Genomic DNA, 26,334 nt, shown 5'->3' with positions numbered 1-26,334 from the left:
ACATGTACGTGTGTGTGTGTGTGTGTGTGTGAGAGGGTGTATGAATATTGTCTCTTTCTCCATTATCCAGCCGTCTCTTCATTAATTGTACCAGTGACCCCGTCCTTCTCTTTCCTCTAGTGTATAACCAACCAGCACCGGGCTCTACTCATTAATTCATCACGTGACCTCCCCGACAACCTTCTCACCTTCGTGCGCCGGCACCCTCTCATGGCCTCCCCAGTGCTGCCACTCCGAGGGCGCCCTCTAGTGTTCAAAAAGAGTATCAACTACAGCAAGATCTCCGTGCTTCCCGTGGCTGCTGTGGATGGGGTTGTCTATAATATGCTCTTCATTTGCACAGGTGAGCTTGGTCTGATTGGTCTTGATGGGGTTTTTTATTACACTGGAGCAATGCTTTGATCATTCTTTTGTCTGAAATTGTGGTAAATGTAAGTAACTAGCATCCTGTTTCAGAACGGATACTTCACGGTCTAAGAGATCACTTGAAATTCTAGTTTGTTTTAACTGTGTGTGTGGTGTGTGTGTGTGTGTGTGTGTGTGTGTGTGTGTGTGTGTGTGTGTGTGTGTGTGTGTGTGTGTGTGTGTGTGTGTTTGTGTGTGTACGTGCGTGTGTGTGTTCAGATGAGGGCTGGCTCCACAGGGCAGTAGAGGTTGGAGATCATGTCCACATTATCGAGGAGCTTCAGCTGTTCAGTGAGCCGCAGCAGATCTACAGCATGGTGATATCTCAAGCGCAGGTAACAAGAAGTCACTCCAAACACACTATTACTATAGTTACTGTTCATCTGCCTATGTCTAACACTAGCAAAATAGGCAGAGTTTAGGAAAAGTGTCTATAACATATGTTTTGTTTTAAGTAGAATTAAGCAATAAGACCCGATAAACCCAAAATAGACCATAAAACCCCCTTACCTTAAGATCAGTGTAACCTACAGACTGGAGTGGCTTATTGCTTTTCTAAAACGGTTACTACATATATCTGGCAAGATTTCATAATAATAATAATAATAATAATAATAATAAAGGCATAAAGGCACAGCAACGAGAAATGTAACAATGTATTTCATACTTAGAATAATCATTATTCCCCCAAGAAATATATTTCCTCTATCAAAATGGTTGCCAACTGTGGAGCAACATTGAGACGCAGCTACTCTAACTTTTGTATCGAGTTGTGGTAGCGCAGTAATATAGGACGAAATGCAGTCAAGGTGTATGTTTGTGCTGGATTTTACAACGGCATCGAACGTGATTCAGCCAATCATAATCAAGGACCGTAACTATCTGTTTTAGAACTTAGAATTAACTATGAAACAGCTTCAAATTGTCTGTTTCTCTCGCTCTCTTTCTCTCTCTCCCCCATCCCTGCCTCTCTACCTACCTGTTTCCATCTCTCTCTCTCTTTCCCTCCCTCCCTCTCTCTCCCCCTCTCTCTCTCTCTCTCTCTCTCTCTCTCTCTCCCTCTCTCTCTGACAGAGGAGTATGTACCTAAGCTCTCAGTCTGGCCTGGTGCAGGTGCCTTTGGCCACCTGCCAGAAATACACCTCATGTTACGACTGTGTGTTTGCCCGGGACCCATTCTGTGGATGGGATGGCACGACATGTGCTGATGTTTCTCTGCACACAGACAGGTACAGAAGTCTCATTTACTGTAATTTCTCGCAAGCAACTCTACTCAACAACTTTTACATACATTTACAATTTTCTGCCCTTATATTTTGCAACTTTGCACTGCTGAAGTTTTTTGCTCTCTGCAGGTCCAGTCTTATTCAAGATATTGAAATGGGGAATAGGGGTTGTCCCAGCATCACAGGTGATGGTGAGTACGCATACTGAAGTGGGCAGATATTCATGTAAACTATCTGCCCCTACTTTGTATTGTGCCCTTAGATGTTATGTACCACACTTTGCATTTTGAAGTTAACATACTGTACATATGAAGAGTTTTTAAAAACATTAAAAACCCAGGCTATTTAATTGTGCATTTCAGGTAATATCAATCAAATTGCAGTTGTGTTGTTTTGATTCAGTAAAGATAAATATGTATGAAAATTCATTAAATGGTGGATATAGCATTTTGGAACCAAACTCTTCATATGGGCTTAGACCCATTGTTATTGTTTACATGTTACTGTGTGTGCTTCTGTGAGGATGTTCTTAAGTACACTTGAGCTACACTTAAGTACACTAAGTACTACACATAAGTAAACTTGAACATCTATGGGAGTTGGACCAATTATTTCCACTGTAAGCTGCCACTGTTCTCTACAGTCTTATTTTAATTTCTTCCTGTTTCATGTGTTTATCTAAAAACTCTTCTCAGAAAAGATATTTTCATTCAGCAGATCCATTAGTTTTATTCAGTGAAATAAATGTTCATTCATGCTAAATTCATTTCATTGTAGCATACTAAATACCATTGTACATTCTCAGTTGCATTCCGTGTACTGTATGAATATAGAATTAAATATTTTCCTGTGAGTATTGAGGCCATTGAATATCAGTTAAATTTAAATGTAATTGTGTCAGTACTCTTTAAAATATTTAAAGTTCTGTGTCATTCCCTGTGTGGTTTTCCAGGTTCAACAGTGCACCGTGTCAGATCTGTGATGGCGGGGGACGATGTGCTCCTTCAGTGTGAACTCCTCTCCAACCTGGCAACCCCACTGTGGACGCTAAACGGCCGGGACCTGCCAGGCCCCGGGCTGGGCTCCAGTTACCGAGTCGGCACGGACGGCCTGCTCATCATCGGTGCCCAACCCAAACAGAGCGGCTCATACCGCTGCTTCTCGCAGGAGAACGGCCTCAGGCAGCCAGTGCGGCGGTACACCGTCAGGATCCAGGCCCCGGTTCTGCCCTCACGGGCCCGGGAGATTCAACAGAACTGCCCGAGGAGTTCCTCAGTAGCCTTCCACCTCCGTCCTTCGGCCCCTCGGACCAGCCCGTGTCCTCCCCGCTGGCTCCTCTCCCCTCTGGGCCGGAGTCGCAGGCCTACAGGCACATGGAGGCCCTGTACATGTCTCTGGTGGCCGTGCTGGGCGGCCTGTGTCTGGTGCTGACCGTGGTGCTGCTCTACGTCAGTTTCTGCGCCAGAGGAAGGGCCGGCAGCCCCAACAGGAAGTACTCGCAGCAGGGCGTGATGGCGGCAGCGGTGGCGGCGGCGACGGAGCGCAAGCGGAGCTCCCACCTGGAGCTGAAGACCATCTCCAGCCACTGCAACGGGAGGGTGTCGCGGCGTGGGACTGCCGCTGGCGAGGACGGCAGCCTGCTGCAGATCGTGCCCGGCGAAGGTGGCCAGCTGGGTTCGCCCGGCGGCAGCAGCGGCAACAACAGGGACCGGACGCCACCCCCGGCCCCGCCTCTCCCCATGCCGCCACCACTGCCCGCGTCGGAGTTCGCCAACGGGCTGTCGGCCACGCTGCCCAGCGTGCTGCGGAAGATGAACGGGAACAGCTATGTGCTGCTGGGCCAGGCGGAAGGCGAGACCACCTCACCCCTCTACCACTCCTTCACCGAGGAGCTCAACCGCATTCTGGAGAAGCGGAAACACACTCAGCTCGAGGACGTGCAGACGGATGAGAGCTCCGTGTAGCCCCCTCCACCCCCAACCACCCTGCTCTTAACCCCTCTCCCACCTCCACCCCACCCCACCCAAATCCACCCGTACCCCTCGTCAGTTTGTGGTGGTCGTGGATGGACCTGCTGTGCAATAAGATCTTTGTTTTGTTTCTGTGAAAACCCCCAGTGTAACAACGGAGTAAAACTATTGAAATCTGTACCTCTGTTTGTTGCTCACGCAAGCTGAACTCAACTGAACTGGCGTGAACTGAGCTGACATTACGTTTCAATCACATATCGGATTAACCCCCACAAATGTAGATAATTTGTTCATGATGTTATATTTATTTAATGTAATGTACCTGATCTCTGGGGAAGAATATTAGCAGTTCCTCAAAACAGCTGAGGCATTTATGTATGATATTGGAAGAGGAAAATGGCCATAAGTTTTGAAGCCTAAGATTCTGTCTGTGACATTGGATCATTGGTTGACTTGAGAGGTCAAAGATAGGCACTGGACTCGTATGGACTGAAAAACATTTTGTTTGATCCTTTGTGGAATTGTCTTTTGTACAGTATAATACATTCAAAAATAACCAAGTTTCCAAATGCAGCCAACAGTAGCAACTTAATGACACTATGGTGACATTACAGCAGGTAAATGCATTGTGAACTACTCCTGTGCTGACAAAGGTGTTTGTCAGGTGTGCTCAGATGAAGAAAACCACAGTATTAAAGCCCAGGTTTGGCCCTCTACATATTCAACCAGACTAAGATTTCTCTTTGAGTTGACTCTGGCTAAGTAAATCCAAAGAGGGAGAACCCCAAGGAAATTGAACCCCCTCGTGAAGAGGATTCATCTAATTTTTACCTGAAGGTAAGAAGAACCAGCCAAATTTTTATCAGGAGACTTTGTCCTCTAACTGAACTCAGTGTGTTCCACATTACAAATACAGCCATTTAAGCCATTTATAGTATTGATTATTGAATCTAGAATTTTAGTTATTGTACTTTATTGATTACAGTAGAGGACACAGAATACCTTTACAGCAAGCGATAGTATGTGCATGGACCAAGAGAAGTGTGAACACTCTGTTGAAAATGATTACATAAGTCTATTCTAATCCATAATGCTATTACCAATGCAACTATCTAATCACCGGATAAGCACGCCTGGCGAGGGCCTGTGGACTTATATAACTCAACCGCTCGCGTTGACACTGTGACTGGAGGGGAGGGACATTAACAATGGACAGCACTAGCCTCCCCAGAGTATACACAATGAAGAAAGCAATAAAGAGACCCACACCCTGCACATTGACGAGGGAGAATCATAACCACACACACACATACACACATTTTATTCAAGTTTAAATATTTATTTATACAACCCTGTTTCACAAAAAATGAAAGTAAAGAAGCTCTGGAAAATGTTGAAAATGTTAAAGTGACAAATTTGACTAGTTCATGAAAAAATACATGCTCATATTGAAATTGATGCCAGCAACACATCTCAAAAAAGTTGGGACAGGGCAATAACAAGCTAGGAAAGTTGTGCATTGCTAAAGAAAACAAGGAGGAACTAATTAGCTTTACTGATGCCATGATTCTCTAAAGTAAAAATGCAGAGGTAGTCATCACTCTGCGTAAAGCTGTTTGGGGACAAATAATGCAATAATATAAGAATAATGATCCACAATGTGATATTGCTAAAGAGTTTGGAGATTTCATCATATCTAGAGTGCATAATGTCATTAAAATACTGTTCTCTGTGATCTTTGGGTCCTCAGATGGCACTGCATTAAAAATAGACCTCTACTGAGAAAATCATTGTATAGCCTCAGGTTAAAATAAGAGGTGACGCAGTGGTCAACATGCTCCTGTCCCAACTTTTTTAAAACGTGTGACTGACATCAAATTCAAGATATTAAGATATTAAGATATTCAAGAGCATAATATTCTCCAAACAAAAATGTTTGTTTCAGCAACAGATACTGTATGATGTGTGCATTATTTTCAAATAAATATAAGGTTTACAGTACTTGCAAACCATAATATTTTGGCCTTGTTTACATTTTACATAGCGTCTCAAGCGTTTTTGGAAACAGGGTTGTACTTTCAGGAAGGGAGAAGACAAGGAGGTAAGGTGAGGTCCAAAGGCGTGAGGTGAGGATCTAGCACATTTATCTGAATCCTTTGAAACCTGGAAAAACCTGCTACCTGCTGTAAGATCGAGATTTGTTTCATCGGATTACTCTTGCGTACAGCATAGTATACAGTAAAATAATTTCCCTGACATACAGCTCTATACAGACACACACACACACACACACACATATATATATATATATATATATATACACACACACATACACACACACACATACAGCTCTCGAAAAGATTAAGAGACCACTGCACATTTTTCTGATGTCATCCTACGGTTGCTGAGCGACATTTGAATGAGTTGACGGTCATATTCAAAATTAGACCACTGCAAATTTTGATATGACTGTCAACTCATTCGGTAGATTTTCACACTAGAAACATAGAAAAATCAGTATTTCAAAATTACAATATTACTATATAATACAAACAAACAGTACCTACTGTGTACAATTGTACAGTTCTGAGAGACATACAAATGACACTGGAAATAGTTAAACACATCTATTCCTTTTTCTATCCAAATGGCAGCTTATGCATTGTTGTTTTAACATCGCCACAAGTCCACTGAAAAAAGAGGCATTATTTACGCGTGACTGCTGGATCAACTAGATGTCCCGCAGAGTGGTAAAAAAAATATGACCGCCACCCATTCCTGCACATTTCTCTCTGCAAAAAGATAGATAGATACTGTAGATAGATACTTTATTGATCCCCAGGGGAAATTCAAGGAAATAAATCATGCTTGTCAATTTGTCTCCATTTCCTACTCCATCCCCTACTTTCGTGTTTGTAAAATGAGTGTGTGCATAGTGTGTGTTTGTTTTTGTGTATATGTGTGCTTCTGTGTGTGTGTGTGTGTGTGTGTGTGTGTGTGTGTGTGTGGGGGGGTAATGGGGTGTGTGTGTTTCTCTGTGTGTGTGTGTGTGTGCGTGCCTGCTTGCCTGCATGTGTTATTATGTGTGTGTGCGTGTGTTTATGTGTGTGTGTACTGTGTGTGTGTATGTGTCCATGTGTGTGGATGTGTGTGTGCATGCGTGTGAGTATGTGCGTGCCTGTGTGTGTGTGCGTGCGTGTGAGTGTGTGGGTGCCTGTGTGTGTGCATGTGCATGAGTATGTGTGTGGGTGTGTGCTTTGCTTGCGCGGCCGTCATAATAACTACACTTGTGTAAAGACACTTACCAATAAATAGAGTTGCGCTTTGAACATCAATAACAGTCAAATACATTTTAAGTTATTTTAAGTATTTTCAGCTTCAGACATGATGACCCTGAACCAGACCCTGTCCAACAAGTGTTTTTGCTAAACTACTTATGGTTGTACTTGAGATGTGCATCACCACATGACATCTCTGGCTCAGGCTGTGAAGTCTTGAGTCACCACCATGTTGAAGTTGTTGCCCTCAGTCTGTGTCCGACACCTGCTGACCGCCTTTCTTATTTCATTTTGTACCTGCACAGTGAAGCAGTGATCCTCGTATCACAAGAAGACAAAGCAAAAGCCACCACAATGGTCGCACTGATCTGATAGAATGTACAAGGAAATAACACTGGTTACCTCAGCATTCAGGAAGCAGTATAACAGTGCCACAATGAAGCCCTGTTAAGAAATATGTACAAAGTAGTTACTTCTTATATCTGTGAAGGCAAGCTGTCTTGTCTAGGGCAGTGGTTCTCAAACTTTTTCAGGCCAAGTACCACTTAACCAATAACAAAGTAAAACTCACATGCATGTCTCCACTAACTATGGTTTAGCAGCAAAAATAACACCATGATATCTTACCTGGAAAGAGCCAAGAACAAGTTCAAAGAGAAACCGAGCCTTTATCCCCACATGCTCGGGAAAAAGGGCGAACACGATGTAGTGCACACCAAACAATGGGATCAGCAGCAGCGTCGATTTTGCGAGTCGCCTGCAGGGGGCAGATAATCGCCACCGGTTAGAAAGGACACAGAAGATGAGAGGACACAGAGGTCACCATTCACCTTTACCTCTGTCTTAAGAGGTGAATTTTTTTTATCCTCTCACCTGCAGAGCGGCTTGTCTCCCCCAGAAGAGTCAGGTGTCTTGGTCTTCATCACTATGATCCTACTGATGTTCACAAACACTATGAAGTTCACCTGAGGTGTGACAAGGGAAAAAAATTGAAGAATGACTCGTTTTTGTATGGCCACTGAGATATTTTTGCCATGTTTTTATGGCATTTTGGTCATGCTTACAAACACAGATATCAGGATGGGTGTTTTAATGATCCACCAGAGGGCGCTGTCCAAATCATCCCAGCACCTGAGTGGTTTCAGACAAACGTCTCAAGGAAGATCATTTTGTCAGTCATTTAGTATGTGAAGAGATGTAACTTCTTGTACATGGCAGTGTGATACAGTTGTATGACTGAATATGTCTCACCCCAAATTGTTGTACTGACTTTGAAGCAAGGTCCAAATCACAATTGTTACTGAGGGCATTCCTGCAACAAGAGTAGCACCAAAAGGTTTGGCAACACAAACACCGATTTGAATGAAGTAACATTACAGCTCAAGGTAATTATGTTTATGTGTATAGTTTATATTTCTTAGCAAATTATTTTGTCCGAAACAACTTACATGATGAACTGCATATTCTGCTACTGCCAGGAACAAGTTGGTAAGCTAGCTTGCATGACAAAATAAAAGTGTGCAGATCAGCAGAAGACGTTTTCAGATCTTACCCCATCCTATGAAGGTATACCACCAGAAGAATGTTCTCTTGTTGGCAAAAGAGAAGATCAGGAGGGTCTGTAGAAACAAGCCTTCCACAAGCAGCCAGAAGAAGTTGGCCAGGACACAGTACTGGAAGAATGTCACCGCCGCCTTGCACCCCACCTGATAGGTGGGGAAGACTTAATGCACCAATGCACCATTTTCAATATTCACTGCCTTTCCTATAGTATTCCATTCCTAATATATGACTCATTAATCGGTTGTGGGGCTTGGACATAATGTAATTTCTCCTGAACATGGAGCAGACAGAAAATATATGAGTGCACTGACAAGGTGCTTTATGGATGCAAACATTTACGAGCAATCTCTGGGAAATGTTCTTAAAGGTCCTTGAGTGATGTTTATGGATGTGACAACAAAAACCGTTACCGTGGAGACAGTACAGTGGTCCAGTGTCTTGTCCTCAAACAGAACTGCATCCTTCACAAACACAGCCACTCCACGCAGGATGAAGGTGGAGAACAGGTTCAGGTGGATGTAGGTGCGAGTGCACAGGAGTCTCCTGTTAAAGCAACAACATATATTTTTTTATGTGTCATCTTGGGTTATTATAGCCCAAAAACACTTCAAGTACGGTAGATGAGGCATCTAGCATGTCAAAACCCAAATTTATGTTAACTTTGCTTGTATATTCCATAGTTCATAACTTCAAAAACACTGAGTCCATCTGGGTCCAGTGGCAATGCCTTTAGTTAAAATTCATGATTATCACCTGAAGGTGAGGAAGATGAGCACAGCCACACACAGCGAGCCCAAAGACACTCCATACCCAACAGAGTACATCAGCTTCACCAGGGCAAAGTACTCCTGCTGTGTGCAGGACAGGATAAAAGAGATCATATGGAATAACATTCTTTATATGACATACACTGTAGCTAGAGGTACGGTATGGTAGGCCTATGGTATGATATGGCATACATGATGAACAAAGGGAGAACGCACACTCTCGCAGCTCACATGCCAGTAGTTTAATGCAAACGTTTCGGCTTGTGGCCTTTCTCAAGTCTTACAAACAACCAGTGGAAGAACACACCTAATATGGTGACAACCAAGCATGTGATTGGTCTAATACACCTGTAGTACATTATCAGAGATGAGCTTGATTTGACTCACTTTTCTGGGATACATTCAATTATTATTAGTTCATCAATGTAGAATAAGTTATATATAAACATAATATATGTTCTGTCAACAAAATATTAACATCTTCATTTAGTGTTAGAGACATCACAGGAAGCTAAACACTACCAAAAATGTAAAAGCCAAACTAGCAGAGATCTTGACATGAACAAATAACCCTATCATTACACCAACATTGAAGTGCAAAGTTGACCAGTGTCCTATATTCAATTGATCTAAAGGAGTTCCATATAGATGCTACTTGAAATATCGGACCTCTAAGGGTCGTCATGGAAAGTGCAATATGGTCCACCTATACTGTAGTTGGCGATCTAACATAGGAGATGAAGACTTGTAAACGTGACAATAAAAAACATAATTTTAATTGCACTTCAAAGAAAACATTTGGTAATACTTTACTTGACAGTATATCGACATAAGAGTGACATGACACTGTCATGAACATACAGTATGACACTGTCTTGACACATGAACCCTAATCCTAACCTAACCTCTAACCCTAATCCTTACCCTAACCCTAACTCTAACCCTAATCTTAAACCTAAACCTAACCCTAACTTATTATGACAAAAACTGAATGTCACTTAATAACAGCAGCGGTATGTCATAAACGTTTATGACTTGTTTATGACACATTCATGACAGTGTCATGTCACTCTTATGTCCATACTGTCAAGTAAAGTGTAACCAAACATTTTAATTCAAAATTCACATTTAGACCCAGAGGAGGGTCTTGAGGTAGTGAGTATAAAAGTTTTCTCTTTGGGATAGTAGTTTATCTAGATTACCACCCCGTCTGGACAGGGAAACTTTCACTATTCCTATATATCTAAGGGAAGCTATTGGGTGTCATTCCTCTAAGAAATGTGCTGCCACTGGATAGTTTACATTCTTACACCGGATTATACTACGATGTTCAGCAATGTGTTTTTAATTCCCTGATGGTTTTTACGATATATGCCTTCCATTACGGGCAAGTGATTAGATAAATAACTGATTTGGTGTTAAAATTATCATCCCTTTAATTGGAATACTTTTACCAGTGTGAGGGTGTCTGAAAGTAGTACATTTGTATGTATAATTGCATTGTGCAGAACACCCAATATCACCATGACATGCCATATTAAATTGAATATGGTTGTAGTGCAATCTGTAGAATTCAGTTTAACAGTTTGGCTGGTGGTGGTTAGGGAGGTTCCCCTATTCAGTGTAAAAAAAAAAATGTTGCTGTTGTTGTTGTTGTTGCTTTTAGATTATGGGTGCCACTAATTCCTCCCTGATACCTGGTCTGCTGTGTCGTCCTCTTGGATGCTGCTCTCGTCGTGAAAGCAGGCTCTGTAGTAGGACACGCTGGGTCTGCTCCAGCCCTGACTGGTGCAGTTCCTCCAGATGAGGACTAGAGCAGAAACACGGTAGCCATTTTCACAAGCAAAACCAGTTCATATAGAACCAGTTCATATAGAACAAAATGACCTATTTTTATGTCTTGGCAAAAGTCATCCAATTTAACACGGAACACGTGTATTACGTATTATTTCCACAATACCCTGCTGACACAGAACATGCACGTCCGGAGCGACATGTGGAAATGAATTCTAATTGTGTCACTCTGATATACTAGGAAGTGACTGATTAAGCCTGCAGGGTTTCTCTTCGACTTCTGACTGAGAGGGACATTGCAGGTGGAGATGAGTTATCTGATTGGCATGTCGGTTTTTACCGTGTGGGAGATTGTGGTGCTGCAGAGGGAGGGGGCAGGAGACGGAGACGGTCTCCCCGACAAGAGCCCACAGCCAGCAGCTAACTCCGTCCCACTCTATTGCACAGCCTGGACATGCATGAGGATAAGGACACACACACACACACAAACGCACGCAAACGCACACACACACACACACACACACACACACACACACACACACACACACACACACACACACACACACACACACACACACTCACACACATAAGCCCAGAGAGAGTCATACAATTGTGTGTGTGTGTGTGTATGTGTATAAGAGGGGGATAGAGAGAGAGAAAGACACAATATTTGCACTCCAGTGAAGCTGATGGTCAACTGATAATGCGTACAGAAGAGGCACAGGTTTTCCTATTACAATATCTTTTTTTTTCATTTATGGAGACCCTTTATGTTTTTCATATTTCTTATAGCTGATTTTTCAAAATAGTTGCATTGTAGTTGCAACACATGTAGTTATATATTTTTTTATATATATTTTATAAAACCAATTACTTTTAATGGTAAAGTAGTTCTTCTCAATGCCACTAATCATGCATAATAGATTTGAATACATAAACCCATTGAATGCATATTAAATATTTACATAGAGAGTGATGGAGTGTATGTGATCAGATCATCAGTATTCTGTGCTCACATGACCAAAAGAATGAAAAGTGCAACGTTTTGTGTTTGCTTTTAAATGTCATGTGCAATTTCCATCTGAGGCTGTTTCTTTCCCCACTCAGACTATGTGAAAGTTACATGATGCTTTGAATACACTTTTGCCATTTAGAGAAACAAGAAGTGTGTAATGGAATGAAATGTGTCAAATTTGTGCTCTGTACTGAGAGACGTCCTATGGGGAAACAGGTCAGAGTATTTTTTGTGAAAATGCAGGTCTTTGTGAATCCCTTTGTTTTAACTACAATAAAGCCACACAAAGCCATATTGAAATTAATTTGAATAATACAAATTATAATATGAAAGGCATGACAGCCATTTCTAAATATGATGCTGTCACTGAAGTTACCTGCAGTCCTATTGGATGAGGAAGGATGCTGTCCTCTGTGTTTATTCATCTCTAGCATGCACTCATTCTCTTGTTTCTGCAGGTGATGTATGATTGAACACTCCGCATGTGTGCTGCTCACCTGTAAAGATGACACATTTACAGACACATTAAAACACACAGATACTGCATACCTGAATTCAGGTACACAATTCCATTCTTAAGCAGAAAAATGTAAAAAAAAAAAAAAAAGGCGTTTTAGTTTAAAAAAAAAAAAAATGGTTGTTACAGTACATCAGTACACTACAGCTCACCACATGAGCTCTGGAAATTGTGCATGTAGGACAAGAATGGGTCCTGGATTTTAACCTTTTGAAAATGAGAAAAAGCACACTTACCATTCTTATCCATCCCATAAGAGACAAACACAGCAGTATGCTAGAGATGTCCATTGTCCCCATCTTGGGCATACAGGACCACAGTAGAACTGGCAGAGTTTAGGTCTAGTCCTCGAAGTTCTTTCCACCTCTAAAGAAGTGACGCTTTCTGCCACTGGTTTTCTGTCTCCCACGTACACAACTAAACTAGAGCTGTATCCTGAATGGTACTGCCCACTAGTGTGATCACACTCTAACTGCCCTACTTAAAACAGGACTCCTACTTTTCCAAAGATCGTACCATGACAATGGTGAAAAAAACACATCTTTTATGCTCAGTGCAAGAATGTGATGTGCATAGGTACCGAGACATTATGCACACAAATTTACAGTGAATTAAAATTACCTGTGTGCTTTCACTTGCTCCCACTGCAGAGGCTGTGGCACACCTCTCTGGTCGTCCACTCCATGGAGGTACTAAACAAATTTCTCTCTTCTCTCTCTCTCTCTCTCTCTCTCTAAACTCAGAAATCAGGCACATTTTTACAGCTTGACTGAACTCATGTTACATCTCCAAGATAAAAGCATGACATCACCTGGGAACTGGGAATGGGAATGCAAATGAACAAATCAGAAATTGAAGAATGCAGGAAAGAAGGAATAGAAGACAAACAAGAGCACTCAAGCATGACTCAAACCCAATGGGGCGAGAAAGGAAACAACGGATTTCCATAAAAGACCACAAGGATTTTTTTTTTGTGCTGTTTGACACGTATGCTGAAATCCAACTGCTGTCTCTTTCAGAGAACTACTTCTGATTTAGTATTTACAGGTACAGATGGACCATGACATTCACTCTATCTATTATTGAAATATGTCCCCTCCCTAAGGACCAGTGAAGCAGAAGGTAGCAGATATCGTGAGTGTCCCTTTCCCCCATTTAACAGAACAATCATTCAATATTTAATGTGTGGCATCATTCAGGAAATAAGCAGAGCATGAGGCAAGGGCTGGTCTTGAGCTGGTCTGCATAGGCTTCTGGTCGGCAGAGGACTTATCCTACTTGTCAGTGATGTGCACATTATAACTGACCATTTCACTAATCTAACACAAGCTTACCTCTGCATAAACCACTCAGCAGAAGTCGTCATGTGGCAGCTCTGGAACAACTTCTTTTGCTTCTGTGGCTTTCGTGACACACAACCTGTACATAAAATCACAGTCTTTACTACTTCTGAGAAATGTCAGAGGTCACATAGAAACCGTGTTGGTTTTAAAGTCCTTCTCTGTTGGCTGTAATGTTCATTTGAGAGACCAAGTTATCAGCTATCGTTATGGTCATATAGGGATTGTCAAAGTTTTTTTTTTTTTTTTTTTCCGTCATCTACTTCCTGAATTTTTGGTCAACGATACCCGGGACACCGAACCACCGGGGCACATGAAATTTGGTGGGTATATAGCCCCACTAGACTTTTACGGAAAAATTTTGTTTCGTCCCCGGGGGCCACTCCCCCCCCGTGCTGGGCCCCCCGAACCGCAAAAAAAAGCAGTTTTTCCTAAATAACTACCTGAACCGTGGCACCGAGGATGAAGAATCTTTTATGGTATGTTGGTCTCAAGGGCCCACATCAACCTGGCCCATAATCACTTATTTGTGATTATAAAAAATTAAAATACAATATTATTCTGCTTTAATCGCCCCTATCTTCAGTTAAGATGTTCAGAACTGCACCAAATTTTATGTGTATGATTGACCTGGCATTCTCTGGGGGTATGCCAAGTTTCGTAGAATTTCATCCATGGGGGGGTCTAAAAAAAATTAGGTTATATGTACATTTAGTGACTGTACACTCATTGGCCTGTAGACGGCGGTGCACACATATACACATGCACACACACACAGGCACCCACATACTATCGGTATTAGAACGGCCGATACATAATTACAAATTCAGGAGGATTAAAAGAAAGCCAAATATTCATCTTCATCATCATGGCTGCATTTCCAGTATTGGCGATAAGTAGTCGTTTGTCCACTGGATGGCGCATCGTTGTAGTGAGACGTAATTTTGTTGGAAGTTAAAAGTGGGTTGAAAAAACAATGGACGCTTCCTACAGGACTGTAGTTTACCGCAGAGAACGTCTAATAAGGATAGGACGATGTTCACATGAAATGTAATTCTCATTTCTTCTTGAAGCCGAAATAAATCTGAGGATGTTTATCGGACATGCTTGGTTTTTACTGCAGGTACGTTAATCTTATAATATCAATAAGGACCTAGGTATGCTACCGTTAGCCTTGGTTGAGTGATGGATGGAGGCCAATTTGATTGATTGCATTTGTAGAAAACTATAAATGCGGTTATACCAAGCAAATTGATAGCAGCACTGTAATTGTATCTTTAGACTGTCATTTGTTGCACGTGCTACAAAAATCATTCTGTGCAATGGAAGATTTACCAACGTTATTAACCGGGTCTGATACAGTTTTGCCTATACATGCATGGAGACTGAGACGCTTTCTTTATTTTGTTTTAAGTGCGTGCAGGGTGTGAGAGGGGAATCGATGTGCTTTGATTCCAGCTTGGTAGTTGTAGTCTGTGAAATTAAAAAGCACGTGTGTGTGAAGTATCCAAACAATGACACCTTCATTTCATTATGGCTGCTTTAGCAACACACCTTAAGCTACTGTGTAGTGGGTCCCATTTAGAAGTGGCTACTCCATTCGCGCTTTCCTTGACTCATATGGAGCTGCGTGAATTTTATTACAACTTTTCGCCACGATATGGCAGTTTAAGTCCGCTTGATACTGTAAGGCGTAAGCCATTGGTTTCCAAAGGAGATTTTATTTGTGTCACCAGCATAGCCTATTGACAATTTATGTTGTAAATAGGCCTACCTTATAAGCCTACCTGTAGCTTAGGGAAGCTAACAACTTTCTATTAGGATCAAGTTTGTTAGTTACAGTTTTGTCATAACTCCCTGATGCATTTTTGCATTTAGAATAGCCAGAGCGTGGATTTCTCAATCGGAAAATTAAACAATATCTGGTGCCTATGGACTAGGCTGGGTGAACCCAACCTGCCTGCCCGCTATTTATTTTTTGATTTCTTAAAAGATTGAGCTTGGTCTGGTGAAAGCCAGACTAGCCATGGACCTCAGTTACACAATGCAAGGGAACATGAATCACCCTATATTTGCACGAACAATAATGGACAACAGCTCTTCAACTTTGGCCCGTTAAAATGTGTATGAACAGTCTTGCGACGAATTTCATCAAGGCCCATTTGAACATGTCAGTTATTTGCACCACTGGTTAGATGTAAAACAGCATTTCGTTTCAGACTACTGTTAGGCTACTTAATTTGTGCATTAACAATAACGTCAGACTACTGTTACTTAATTTGTGCATTGACAATAAAGTATTACATGAACTAAAGATGATTAAAATCTTATGTAGAAGAAGAAACATTCACAAAAAATCCATCCATCCAAAAATGACCTTTGTTTTTGATAGCTGTTGAAAACAGCATGGAACTGACAGAGGTGTTTTTGTTTATAAATAAATAAATAACATTATGCTGATACCTTTTGCTTTTCCCAAATACAATAGCCTACAGGTGTAAGTGACCTTTCATCAATCCAGTTGCAATGGATGAACTGTGATGAACTGCCCTACTTGTGATTGTTTAGAGATTTTAAAGGTATTTTAAAGGTAATTTATAACAATGCTACATCTTCTTTGGCTATTCTACAATCTATTCACCTTTTCAGCACCAGTAGGCTACTTTCTGTGCAGCCGCACACACACACTCAGGCATGCCAAACAAGCATACACAAAAGTTTCAAGAGTGGGGGATGGAGTAAAATATGGAGACAAATTGAAGTGTGATTTATTTTCGCGGAACGGATGTACAGGACTGAGCAGCGGTCATATTTACACATTTATACATACATCTAGTTCTCAATTGTTTTTAGGATGCTGAGCCACAAACCTTCCCAGCAAGAATAGATGGTAGACCACATACAAGTCTCCAGACTTGATTAGAGTTTTAAACATATTGGAACACTGGAAGTCACTGAAACATCAACACGGCAAGTACTTATTTCCAATGTATTCATTTATACCGTACATTAGGCTACATTTATTTTATATAATTTAATGTAAAAGAGATCAGGGACACAGGTGACTTTATCATCTTTAATCAATTCAGTTCAGTTCTGCAAAGCCCAGCTTTAACTTTGTATTATTATTATTATTATAATAATAGTAATAATAATTATAATAATTATAATAATTTAAATCTACCCATTGAAAGGGGCCTATTTGTCTAAGGCCAGCTGGGAAAATGGGTAAATCAGGATAAACATATTAGCATATAAGCATATGATAGCCTACAGTACATGTAGGTTTACTGGAGGAAGAAAACATGGAGGGCCAGCATTCAGTGCAGGTTGTAGAACAGCTTGGCACAGGATACACAGGTCACTGATGCAAGCTAGAAACAGTTCTACCATTTCTAATGAGGTATGATAGCCTAGGTAGCCTATAATAAAATAATTATTATATAATAATAATTTGGTTAGCCTATGGGCCTAGATTCAAGCATAATAGGCCTACAGCACAAAAGATGCTCAAAACTAAATGCTGATGTGATATGCTGTGTCTTCTTTGAAGGACACTATCTATATCATCCTGAACTTTATGAGCTCAGGGTTAACATACTGTATATAGTAGGCTACCATTCATCATATGACACTTGTTTTGTTTGTTCTCACCACTTTTGTATCCTCTAAATGGGCCTGTAGTCCCACATTCAATATGAAAATAAGCAGCTCAGTCTGGCTATGGTGAAAGAGGATATTTTAATATTTTAAAATGCAAATGAAAAGCTTTAATGGTAGGCTATAATGTGAACTCCGGCCATTCAAGCAAGAACAGTCTCGATCTGCACGTACACTGCAGTGGGGCTTTTTAACAGAGGCAGATTTCGACTGAAGGAGTGGGAGTAACCCATATGGGAGGAAACCAATCGTAAATTCTGTGGCAACGCAATTTACTGCTAGCTTGCCATCTATGTTGGCATGAACAGGATTTCTCAGATTGATCCTGCTTTAAACACGTTCATGGTACAACGCCGTTAACAGAAGACACAACCTTTCGGGTAACTTCCTGCAAGTGGCATACTCTTATATTATTGAGGAAAAATGTTCTTTCTATGTTGATTGTCGATTTTAAAACATACCAGAGGTAGCTTAACGTTAAGCGTTGTTTTCCAAGTACCAAACAGCTAGCACTAGCTAATCTAACGTTACGTCCAACGCAATGGCACGATTACAGTCTCTTGTGTTGAGATATTTTAAATGAATATGTTTAGCGAATGTTACACGTCTGACATTAGCAACTCCAGCATTTCCTGTCTTAAACTTGTAAGCGTTGCCACTTCGGATAGCAAGGAAATGTTACTTGCCTGCACCATGCACAGCTAGCAAGCTAGCTGTCAGCCCAACTAAGTAATTTCCTTAATTTTTAATTTTTGAAACACCAATATGACAATCCTTAACTTAGTGAATGCGTTCTGAATTATGTGAAAGTAGCTATGGATCTGGTTACAATGTGTGTAAACATTAGCAGTGATGCTGTAATATGTTTTTCACTGAGAAGAAATGAACTGTCATGTTTGAAATGTTGTGCAATTCAAATCCCAAGTTGCTAGCTAGCAATGTTAGCATCCTGCCGTTGGATGGATGTAAAACTTATGCTAAAACTTTTCTGCTGACTCTAGACTCGATTAGAGCCAATGTCTGTGTGACTCTATGCAACACTATACAAGGATGCTTGCACCTTAAACTTACATTTTGTCGTGGAGTTGTTGGACAAACTGACTTTTCAGCTAAGTAGACAGTCGCAGTGTGGTGCATTAGCTACCAGACGAGGCAAAATACAACAAGTGGCTGAATGTGGAACTAGCATTCATGTCCAGCACGGAATTAGCATGAGCTCGGGGCACAAGATTCCCACACGACTCCGAGCATAATTCTTTCATTATTTTTCCAGAATCGGAGGTCGGGGTTTCTGAATTTCCGCCTTATTATTAACGTATCATAAACATTATAAGCAACTCATAAACAGAGACAAACGCGATTCATCTGGTGTATTCCGCTCAGTTCATTAGCCATGGAATAGTTGGTTGTCAAAATCACCAACGCCGTAACAGATACCCACCTTGAACGCAAGGTCACAGCTAATCATTTTGTTTAAATTGCATTTTTTGTATGTCTTAATTTATTTAGGTTTGAACAGATAGACATGGTTGTACACCAGATGTGGTTCTTGCAAACGTTGAAAGCAGCTCAGTATCACCTTTGCTTTTCAAAATCTCAAATGCCGAATTGTAAATGCTTTAGGAAAGACTGAAATCAACCGCGCTAGAGAGCACGCATGCACTGTAAACACGAGATGGATTTCAATATGAAAGAATAGTTCGTATTTGGAAGCAGTCTGAAGGATGTGATGATTCTAGTGTGAAGCACTTTGACAGTAACGGGCCACAGGGTAGATATGAGGGGGGCTACCATGCACCGCCCAACGAAACGATGTTTTTTTTTTTTTTAGAGGTTTGGATATGATGGATATATTATTTTGAATGTCAGCATTAAAATAAATGGGGATATTTCAAGTCTGTCCGTATTAGATGATGGATTGCACCATATATATTTTTTATAGGATTGTTCACATAAATCATAATCTCATGTATGTGTCTGGTATGGATACATCCTAGACAGTAAAATAACTTATGACATATGGAGTAGGCCTAAATAGTAAAATCTTGACCACTTAACCACAGTATTGTACAGTTCATTCAGTCTTAATCATGTCTGTATTCATATCAAATCGTATAGAGGTTTCAGGCTTCTAGAAAATATATATTTTAGGTGGTTGAATGACCTTTCCCTAAATGTCACAGAGCATGGGCCAAAATGTATTAGTTGTACAACTGGTCCACCTAAGTGTGAGTGCCATTTGAAGCATGGTTTTGTTTGGCTAATGGACCGTATTTTATATTGCTGGTTTGATAATGGCATAATGACCATTTTGGGGCAGCCGTGACCTACTTCGGACCTATAACCGGAGGGTTGCCGGTTCGAACCCCGACCAGTCGGCACGGCTGAAGTGCCCTTGAGCAAGGCACCTAACTCCTCAATGCTCCTCGAGCGCCGCTGTTGATGCAGGCAGCTCACTGCGCCGGGATTAGTGTGTGCTTCACCTCACTGTGTGTACACTGTGTGCTGTGTGTGTTTCACTAATTCACGGATTGGGATAAATGCAGAGACCAAATTTCCCTCACAAGATCAAAAGAGTATATATACTATACATACCAGCCATTGCTAACACTTGGCTTCCAGTGCAGTACACTGACTCTGCATGTAGGGTGTCCAGAATCTTAAGTAAACTCCAGAGGACACTTGTAGACAAAGTTCAGAAAACTATTTTCGCCTACATATGCATCCATGTCAATCAGACCTTGCCATGTTAACAGGAGGAGTTTTAAGGAAATGCAAACGCTTGTTGATTCACTGCTGTTGCCAAACCGATCTGGGCTGCGACTCATTAAAGTGAATGATGAGGGTCTTAGTAAGTGGCCAAAATGTGCTTGCATCAAGCAGACAAAATCATGCCCCACATGAAAGTAGGGTTCTTTTTACCGTTTCCCCAATGAAATGCATTCCCCTCATGCTTTCCATGCCTGTTTTTGTCAAGTTTTTGGTTACATAAGAGGTTGCAGATGAGTGTAGTAAACACTCTCTCCCAGCCGAGCCAGTAGCTCTTGTTCAGTCTGTTATAAATATGCTTGACTCATCTGTTTTTTGTTCACTTTCCCTTTCCACCTCATCCTTTTACTCATTCTTTTCCATCACGCCTGCCTCTCTCGTACCTCTGTGTTACTCCATTCTCAACCCTTTTGTCGTCTCTCTCGCTCCTGGTCCCCGCCCTCGTCTGTCTCTCCTCCTGGCCTTCTCCACCCCTCCTCTATTTAGGAGATGGCGTTGTGGGCGCAGACTCAGCAGCTGCAGGGGGAGGCTCTGCACCAGATGCAGTCCCTCTACGGCCAGCATTTCCCCATCGAGGTGCGCCACTACCTGGCCCAGTGGATCGAGGGCCAGCCATGGTGAGAGAGAAGGGCTGAGTGACTGGGGTTGAAGGGTGTGTGTATGGGGGGGCAATCAAGCCCTTAATTCTATTGTCAAATGTATGCTAGGAATTTTCTTGATGTGTGTTTGCCAACACACATTTTCACAATGTGAATTTGACTGCTGAAGATGTAGGATTGTCAGTGGCTCAATGGGATAATGCCTTATACTAGTGTTTCTTAGGTTGAGGCCATCCTTAAAAATATTTTTGTTTGCCGTAACCCGACCGACCCTGTCAATTTAGAACCGACCCAAATATTTATTTTTTTCCCCTTTTAGTCCGACCGACTTGCGGTTGTAAACTCATGCGTTAATACCGAATTCCATTGTTTTTTTTTTTACTCTAAACAACCAATACAAATGCAATAAAATAATATTTCTTTTAGTAGGCCCAAGTATTGTGAATATAAATTGCCTACATGCAAGCGTGCACTTAAATAAAACCCTGTGGCGCCATCTCTACACCATTGGTTTTATGCGATGTCACACTATGGCCTACGCCGCTTTATTCACACAAACTGATTACGCTTTTAGTTGGCACGGTTCTGGAAGAACTGTGGCCAGATCTTTCTCATCCCTTCTCCCCTAGTCTAATGGTGACCGTGGTCGGAGTATTGAAATTGCTTGTGGTCTATTCAGCATTTCTCAAAAAAATATGTGTCCGCAACATGGAGACTGCTGGTCCGCTGGAGTGAAATTAGGCCCGTGCTTCATCTGATAATTTGCTGCGCAGTTGATCAAGAAACTGCGAATCGACGAAAAAAGAAAACAAACGCTTTTCTGCTATCGATGTCATTAAACATGGAGCCCTACAATTAAGTGGTGGTATGAGCATTCATTCAATGCGCTGGCGCCGAGAGAAACTGAAACTAATCGATAACGTTGGTATCAAAGCTCCGCTTCAACCTGTTGGAAGGCTATTTATTTATTTAACGAAACTTAATAGAACTACGTTGTTTTTTGGAACTTCATTAGAAACAGAGCAGAGACTGTATAATATACTGTATAGCATTGAGTATTGTATAGTCAAATTTCAATATAACGTGGCCAAGAGCTATTGTAGCCTTCTTTCTGGGTACATGTAGATGAGCCCTATGACCCCAAAGTCTGCCATGACCGGGCCTCAGGTCAAAGAAGTTTGAGAAAGGCTGGTCTATATAACCTGCATCAGAATGAGGTTTGCAATGGTGCGCCTGAAGGCACGGGTTGAAGACCCAGTCAGTAACGTCACGATATCCACATTTGTGTAAATTCATTACTACGTAATCACCATGACCAAAATTTTACTTTTTTTTTTACTTTGAATCTTGAAAAAAAAAAATATTGACCTACCTACCGACCCATTTTTTTTTATTTTTTTTGGCTGTTACTGCAAACAAAAATATTTTTAAGGATGGCCTGAGAGTTTGAATCCTGCTAGAGCTTTAGGCTCAAGATGCACCATGCATTGGTTTTTGAACATTCACACCATTGAACAGCACCTGAATGACATCAGGCAATCAACATTCACACTCATCAGTTTCCATGAATCAGAATGCGGAGACACTCTGACATTTAGGGGGACTTCTTTGTTTACTATTTTTCCTTCATCATTAAGTCTATCATATTTATATTTCATCCATTACTATTCCTCTCTACAAATGTCTAATTGCCCCATAATTTCAAAAAGTTTTCAGGTGTACTCTTTCAGGAAAGCCCTTCATTTTATTGTCAAATGTATACTTGGAGTTTTTCTTGTGTTTACCAACACACATTTTCACCATGTGAATGTGACTGCCTAATGTGTCTGACTGTCAGTGGCTCAATGGGGTAATGCCTTATACTGGTGTTTCTTAGGTTGAGAGTTTGAATCCCACTTGAAGCATTAGTGTTCGAATGCTGTTGGGTTGTGGAGGTTAGCATACTAGAATAGAATGCTGTTGGTTTGTGGAGGTTAGCACACTATAACATTACAGCTACTTGTCAATATGGACCTGTAGTGCAAGGCAAGTATAACTGTATAATTATAGGCTGTTTATCTTATTGACTCCAACACAGAACCCACCCCCCCCCTTCACCTATCATCACAAATACAATTCAATTATCTGGGAAACACTGCCTTCCATTATCAAACCCTTTATCTTATCCACGACAAATAAATAGTCCTGTAGAATAGAGTATTGTTAGAATCAGGGTGTGATTTGTAGGGAGGGATGGTGAGGATCCCCTCTGGTTTTCCTATCCCTACCTCTGCTAAATTATTTTTATATCGGTGGGGACAACATTTATCCCCCTCTGCCCCTCATATTGATTAATGCTACTTCATATAAGTAAAGCGCTGCAACGTGAGAACAGTCTAGTAGGCTAGCCTACATAATAATCTGACATCAGAAACGCACCGTCACCGTCAGCACTCATGCTGCTGACACAGTGGCTGCATGATAGCTTAATTTGGCCTTGATCGTGCAGAACATTTCAGAATGTCGAGTGTGTAATCCATCATAAATGGCTAGTTTCAATGGAAAAGTTAGCTGGACATATGAAAGAAAACGAGAAGGATTCAGTGAAGCATAATAATGTTTTAGAACCTTCAAAATTAGAAAACTGATGCAACTGAGATGGAGGACAACTGCATTAGAGTAGAATGTAGGCCTATTGTCGAAGGAACTTACATTAAATTAGAGATATTTGCTGAATGTCACAAAAAGTGTTACAGAAATGGCTTGGCATCGCTTATTCAATGGCTCTCTACAAAACACCTGTAGTTTTGCGGAGGACGAACGAGAAAGCACTCGTTTGATAAATCAGCCAGTAGTAGACAAATAACTTTTAGAAATAATCTGTACTGCAAAAACGAATGTTGGTGGGTATTTAAACTATCTAGCAGGTGTTTTAACAGCTGCAAGAAATAGAAGCTTCATGGTCTTTATGTTCTGGTCCGTAAATTATTTTCATAAAACTTCAAGTTCCTATAACTTTACTTCCTATAACTTTACTCTCCAAACTCTTCACTGCACTGTAGGCAATTAACTGACAGGATGATAGGCTATTTATTTTCTGTAGGCTACAATAAACACATTTATTTTTTCAACTTTTGCAATATTGCGACTTGGCTACTGAAGGCATAAAATCAGCAGGAGAGAGAATGCACGTAGCCTACGCAGCGTGTAGCGCAATGTGTAGGCTATTTGGTTAACACTGTTAGCCAATTCACTTACTTAAGACTTCAGTGCCATCATATACAACGTTTTTTTACACAACAAATACAGAAAGGATGGAGGCAGCAAAAGTAGAGGAGTCATTTCAGATGGGGCAAGAACAAGGTGAATTTGTATGCTTGTCAAAACGTAGTTCTACCCTGCATTAGAGGAGCTGATCATCATACCAAGCACACTCGCTGTTTAAAGTCTTACACCACGGTAAACTAAAACTAAAATGTTACAAAGGTGGCAAAAATAATATAGGGTAGCCATGACATTTTTTGGGGGGGGGGGGTTACAAACTTATTCAAAATCATCCCCCCTCTGGTTTTTACATAAATCGCACCCTGGTTAGAATAATATTGGGTTGTAGAGATTAGCACACTAGAATAGAGTATTGTTAGAATATTATTGGGTTGTGGAGATTAGCACACTAGAGTACAGTACTGTTACAATTGGCTTGTGGAGGTTAGCAAACTATAACGTTACAGCACAGGGTAATCCTAATTTTATGGATCAAATTTATTCCAATCCAACTGAAGTTTTGAACAACACAAAGGTTTTATCCAGATCAAAACCAAGAATAGATTATGTGATCTAATCCAATTTCAGGATCCTTGTTTCCCTTTTAACAACCCATTTTCAAGATTTGAAATCCGATAGCAGAAATCCGGTAACTGAAATCCGATAACTGAAATCTAATCACGTTTTTTTTTAACAATTGGGCCCAAACAATCAAAGCATATGTAAACTAAAAAGCTATGCTACCTCATGTTCATTTTGCTCGGACCCCGTTAAATCACCGCTTGCGGTTTATTATTATTTTTCCCGTCTCCCTAATTTTTTGTCAGCCCTAGCGCCTAGGCCCTTTGAGACAGAGACACCGTTCCAACTTTAAAACGTCCGGTCAGTACCGGTGTAAGTTGCTCGCGAAGGTGGCGCCAGGTGGGCGTGTCGTTAGATCCGCCATATTGGATTGAACAGAAAGCAAAACTACATTTTCACAGGTCACAAATTTGGTCGAGAACGCGCTAAACTTGGCGTTACATTATCCTTGGACCAAGCCTCACAAAAGTTCCCAGAAGGATTTTTGATTTTAAAGCGTTTGCCCGTCACAGCCAAAGCGAAATCGGGCGCTAAGCTCGAAACAGGAAGTCGGTCCATATCTCAGGAACACTGTCACATATCGATACCAAATTTTGTATTTGAACTTCGGGACTCCAATGTGAGGGTGCATAAGCTAAAAAAAAAAACATTCAAAGTTTCCAGCATTTGGCAAACCACCCACCCGATTTGGTAACTATCACCTTCCACATTTGCAGTTGTACTGGTACATCTATCACAATGCCTTCCAAGTATGCACAATGTCTCTGGGCAGCCCACAATGTCTCCGGGCAACCTTGCCCAATCATGAAATCCTTGCTCTGCCATGGGATAGTATTACAGTTATTTTCACATTGACGGTATTCAAATTAAAATTTTCATTATTGTTAAATATCATGATGGATGGGAGAGTATTATTAAAAATGTTACAAGTATGCAAATGCATATGTTTACGGGCATTTAGGTTTTACTGTGTTGTTTTGTTGTAAAGACATGCAAGGCATTCTGGGCCGTAATGAACAGTGGTCGGCAGCACTCCATAGGCTCCGTATTAATATGAATAGGTGTTTCTGTAAACCTAGGGACAATAAACGGCTATCTCTGTTACAAAAATGAGCTGGTAATCGCTCATTGAAGAGGGAACTATGATTGTTTTCCTAAAAGCATGGTGTTGACAAAAGAATAAGCAGGAAATGCCACGTTAATCTTAAATAGCCTACATCTGAACGCAAGGTGGCAACGTTGTATTACATTTTACTAAATACGGTGGCATTAGTGAGCTTCATAAGTAAGGAAGGTGCAAATATGTAATTTATCATGGGAAATTATTGGAAATGTTATTTCTTGTTTATTCTAATTGCAAACCACACACATCCATTAAGTAATCACTCATTACACTTTTGATACCATTGGTATCAAAGACTGTCATTTTGTTTATTTGTTGTTGCCTAGCAGCTCTGGGAACAACAGAGCAAAGATTCTAGAACAGAGCTTCAGAGAGACACGTTTTGAGTTTGTGGCCAAGTGCCTAAAATATCGGTTTCCATGTGTGTGCTGGATGGTGTGCGTCTTTTATGAAAGTAAGTGTTTTATACAGTTACAGATATAA

General features: G+C 41.0%; 3 protein-coding genes across 5 annotated transcripts in view; 2 read left to right on the top strand and 1 right to left on the bottom strand.

Annotated features, from left to right (window-relative positions):
- Nucleotides 1-4,326, top strand: part of LOC125287129 (semaphorin-4G-like) — a 32,007-nt gene extending 27,681 nt beyond the window's left edge. The window contains 6 exon segments of the mRNA XM_048232664.1: nt 121-343; nt 625-740; nt 1,480-1,634; nt 1,761-1,822; nt 2,584-2,861; nt 2,864-4,326. Of these exon segments, the coding sequence (XP_048088621.1) occupies nt 121-343; nt 625-740; nt 1,480-1,634; nt 1,761-1,822; nt 2,584-2,861; nt 2,864-3,595 (1,566 nt within the window). The 3' untranslated portion in view covers nt 3,596-4,326.
- Nucleotides 4,327-6,799: 2,473 nt separating this feature from the next.
- On the bottom strand, nt 6,800-19,260 carry ghrhr2 (growth hormone releasing hormone receptor 2). 3 transcript variants are annotated; one of them, XM_048232696.1, is made up of 15 exons: nt 18,607-19,260; nt 13,870-13,954; nt 12,688-12,742; nt 12,395-12,515; nt 11,344-11,451; nt 10,907-11,019; nt 9,196-9,293; nt 8,853-8,985; nt 8,432-8,585; nt 8,131-8,191; nt 7,944-8,010; nt 7,753-7,844; nt 7,507-7,636; nt 7,282-7,323; nt 6,800-7,176 (listed from the first exon to the last, which is right to left on the bottom strand). In XM_048232696.1, the coding sequence occupies exons 2-15, from the start codon at nt 13,899-13,901 to the stop codon at nt 7,081-7,083; spliced, it is 1,302 nt and encodes a 433-aa protein (XP_048088653.1). In that variant the 5' UTR covers nt 13,902-13,954; nt 18,607-19,260; the 3' UTR covers nt 6,800-7,080. The 3 variants fall into 3 exon arrangements, with proteins under 3 accessions (XP_048088653.1, XP_048088652.1, XP_048088654.1); XM_048232695.1 differs by lacking the exon at nt 18,607-19,260 and having other exon boundaries at nt 12,688-13,938; XM_048232697.1 differs by lacking the exons at nt 12,688-12,742; nt 18,607-19,260 and having other exon boundaries at nt 12,772-13,938.
- The window catches only part of LOC125287132 (signal transducer and activator of transcription 5B-like), a 38,752-nt gene continuing 30,144 nt past the window's right edge, over nt 17,727-26,334 (top strand). Inside the window, exons 1-2 of the mRNA XM_048232670.1 lie at nt 17,727-17,915; nt 20,791-20,921. Coding sequence (XP_048088627.1) covers nt 20,794-20,921 — 128 coding nt within the window. The 5' untranslated portion in view covers nt 17,727-17,915; nt 20,791-20,793. The remainder of the gene's footprint in view (nt 17,916-20,790; nt 20,922-26,334) is intronic.

The sequence above is a fragment of the Alosa alosa genome, chromosome 22 (assembly GCF_017589495.1).
Source record: "Alosa alosa isolate M-15738 ecotype Scorff River chromosome 22, AALO_Geno_1.1, whole genome shotgun sequence".
Lineage (NCBI taxonomy): Eukaryota > Metazoa > Chordata > Actinopteri > Clupeiformes > Clupeidae > Alosa > Alosa alosa.
This window is presented reverse-complemented; position numbering and strand designations above follow the sequence as displayed.

Excerpts from the sequence above, each read along its gene's own strand:
- ghrhr2 (XM_048232695.1), bottom strand. The coding sequence starts at position 12,843 with ATGCCCAAGATGGGGACAATGGACATCTCTAGCATACTGCTGTGTTTG. Across the intron at positions 8,011-8,130 it reads AGTCAGTACAACAATTTGGG|GTGCTGGGATGATTTGGACA; the intron begins GTGAGACATATT and ends GAAACCACTCAG. Across the intron at positions 7,845-7,943 it reads CCATCCTGATATCTGTGTTT|GTGAACTTCATAGTGTTTGT; the intron begins GTAAGCATGACC and ends GTCACACCTCAG.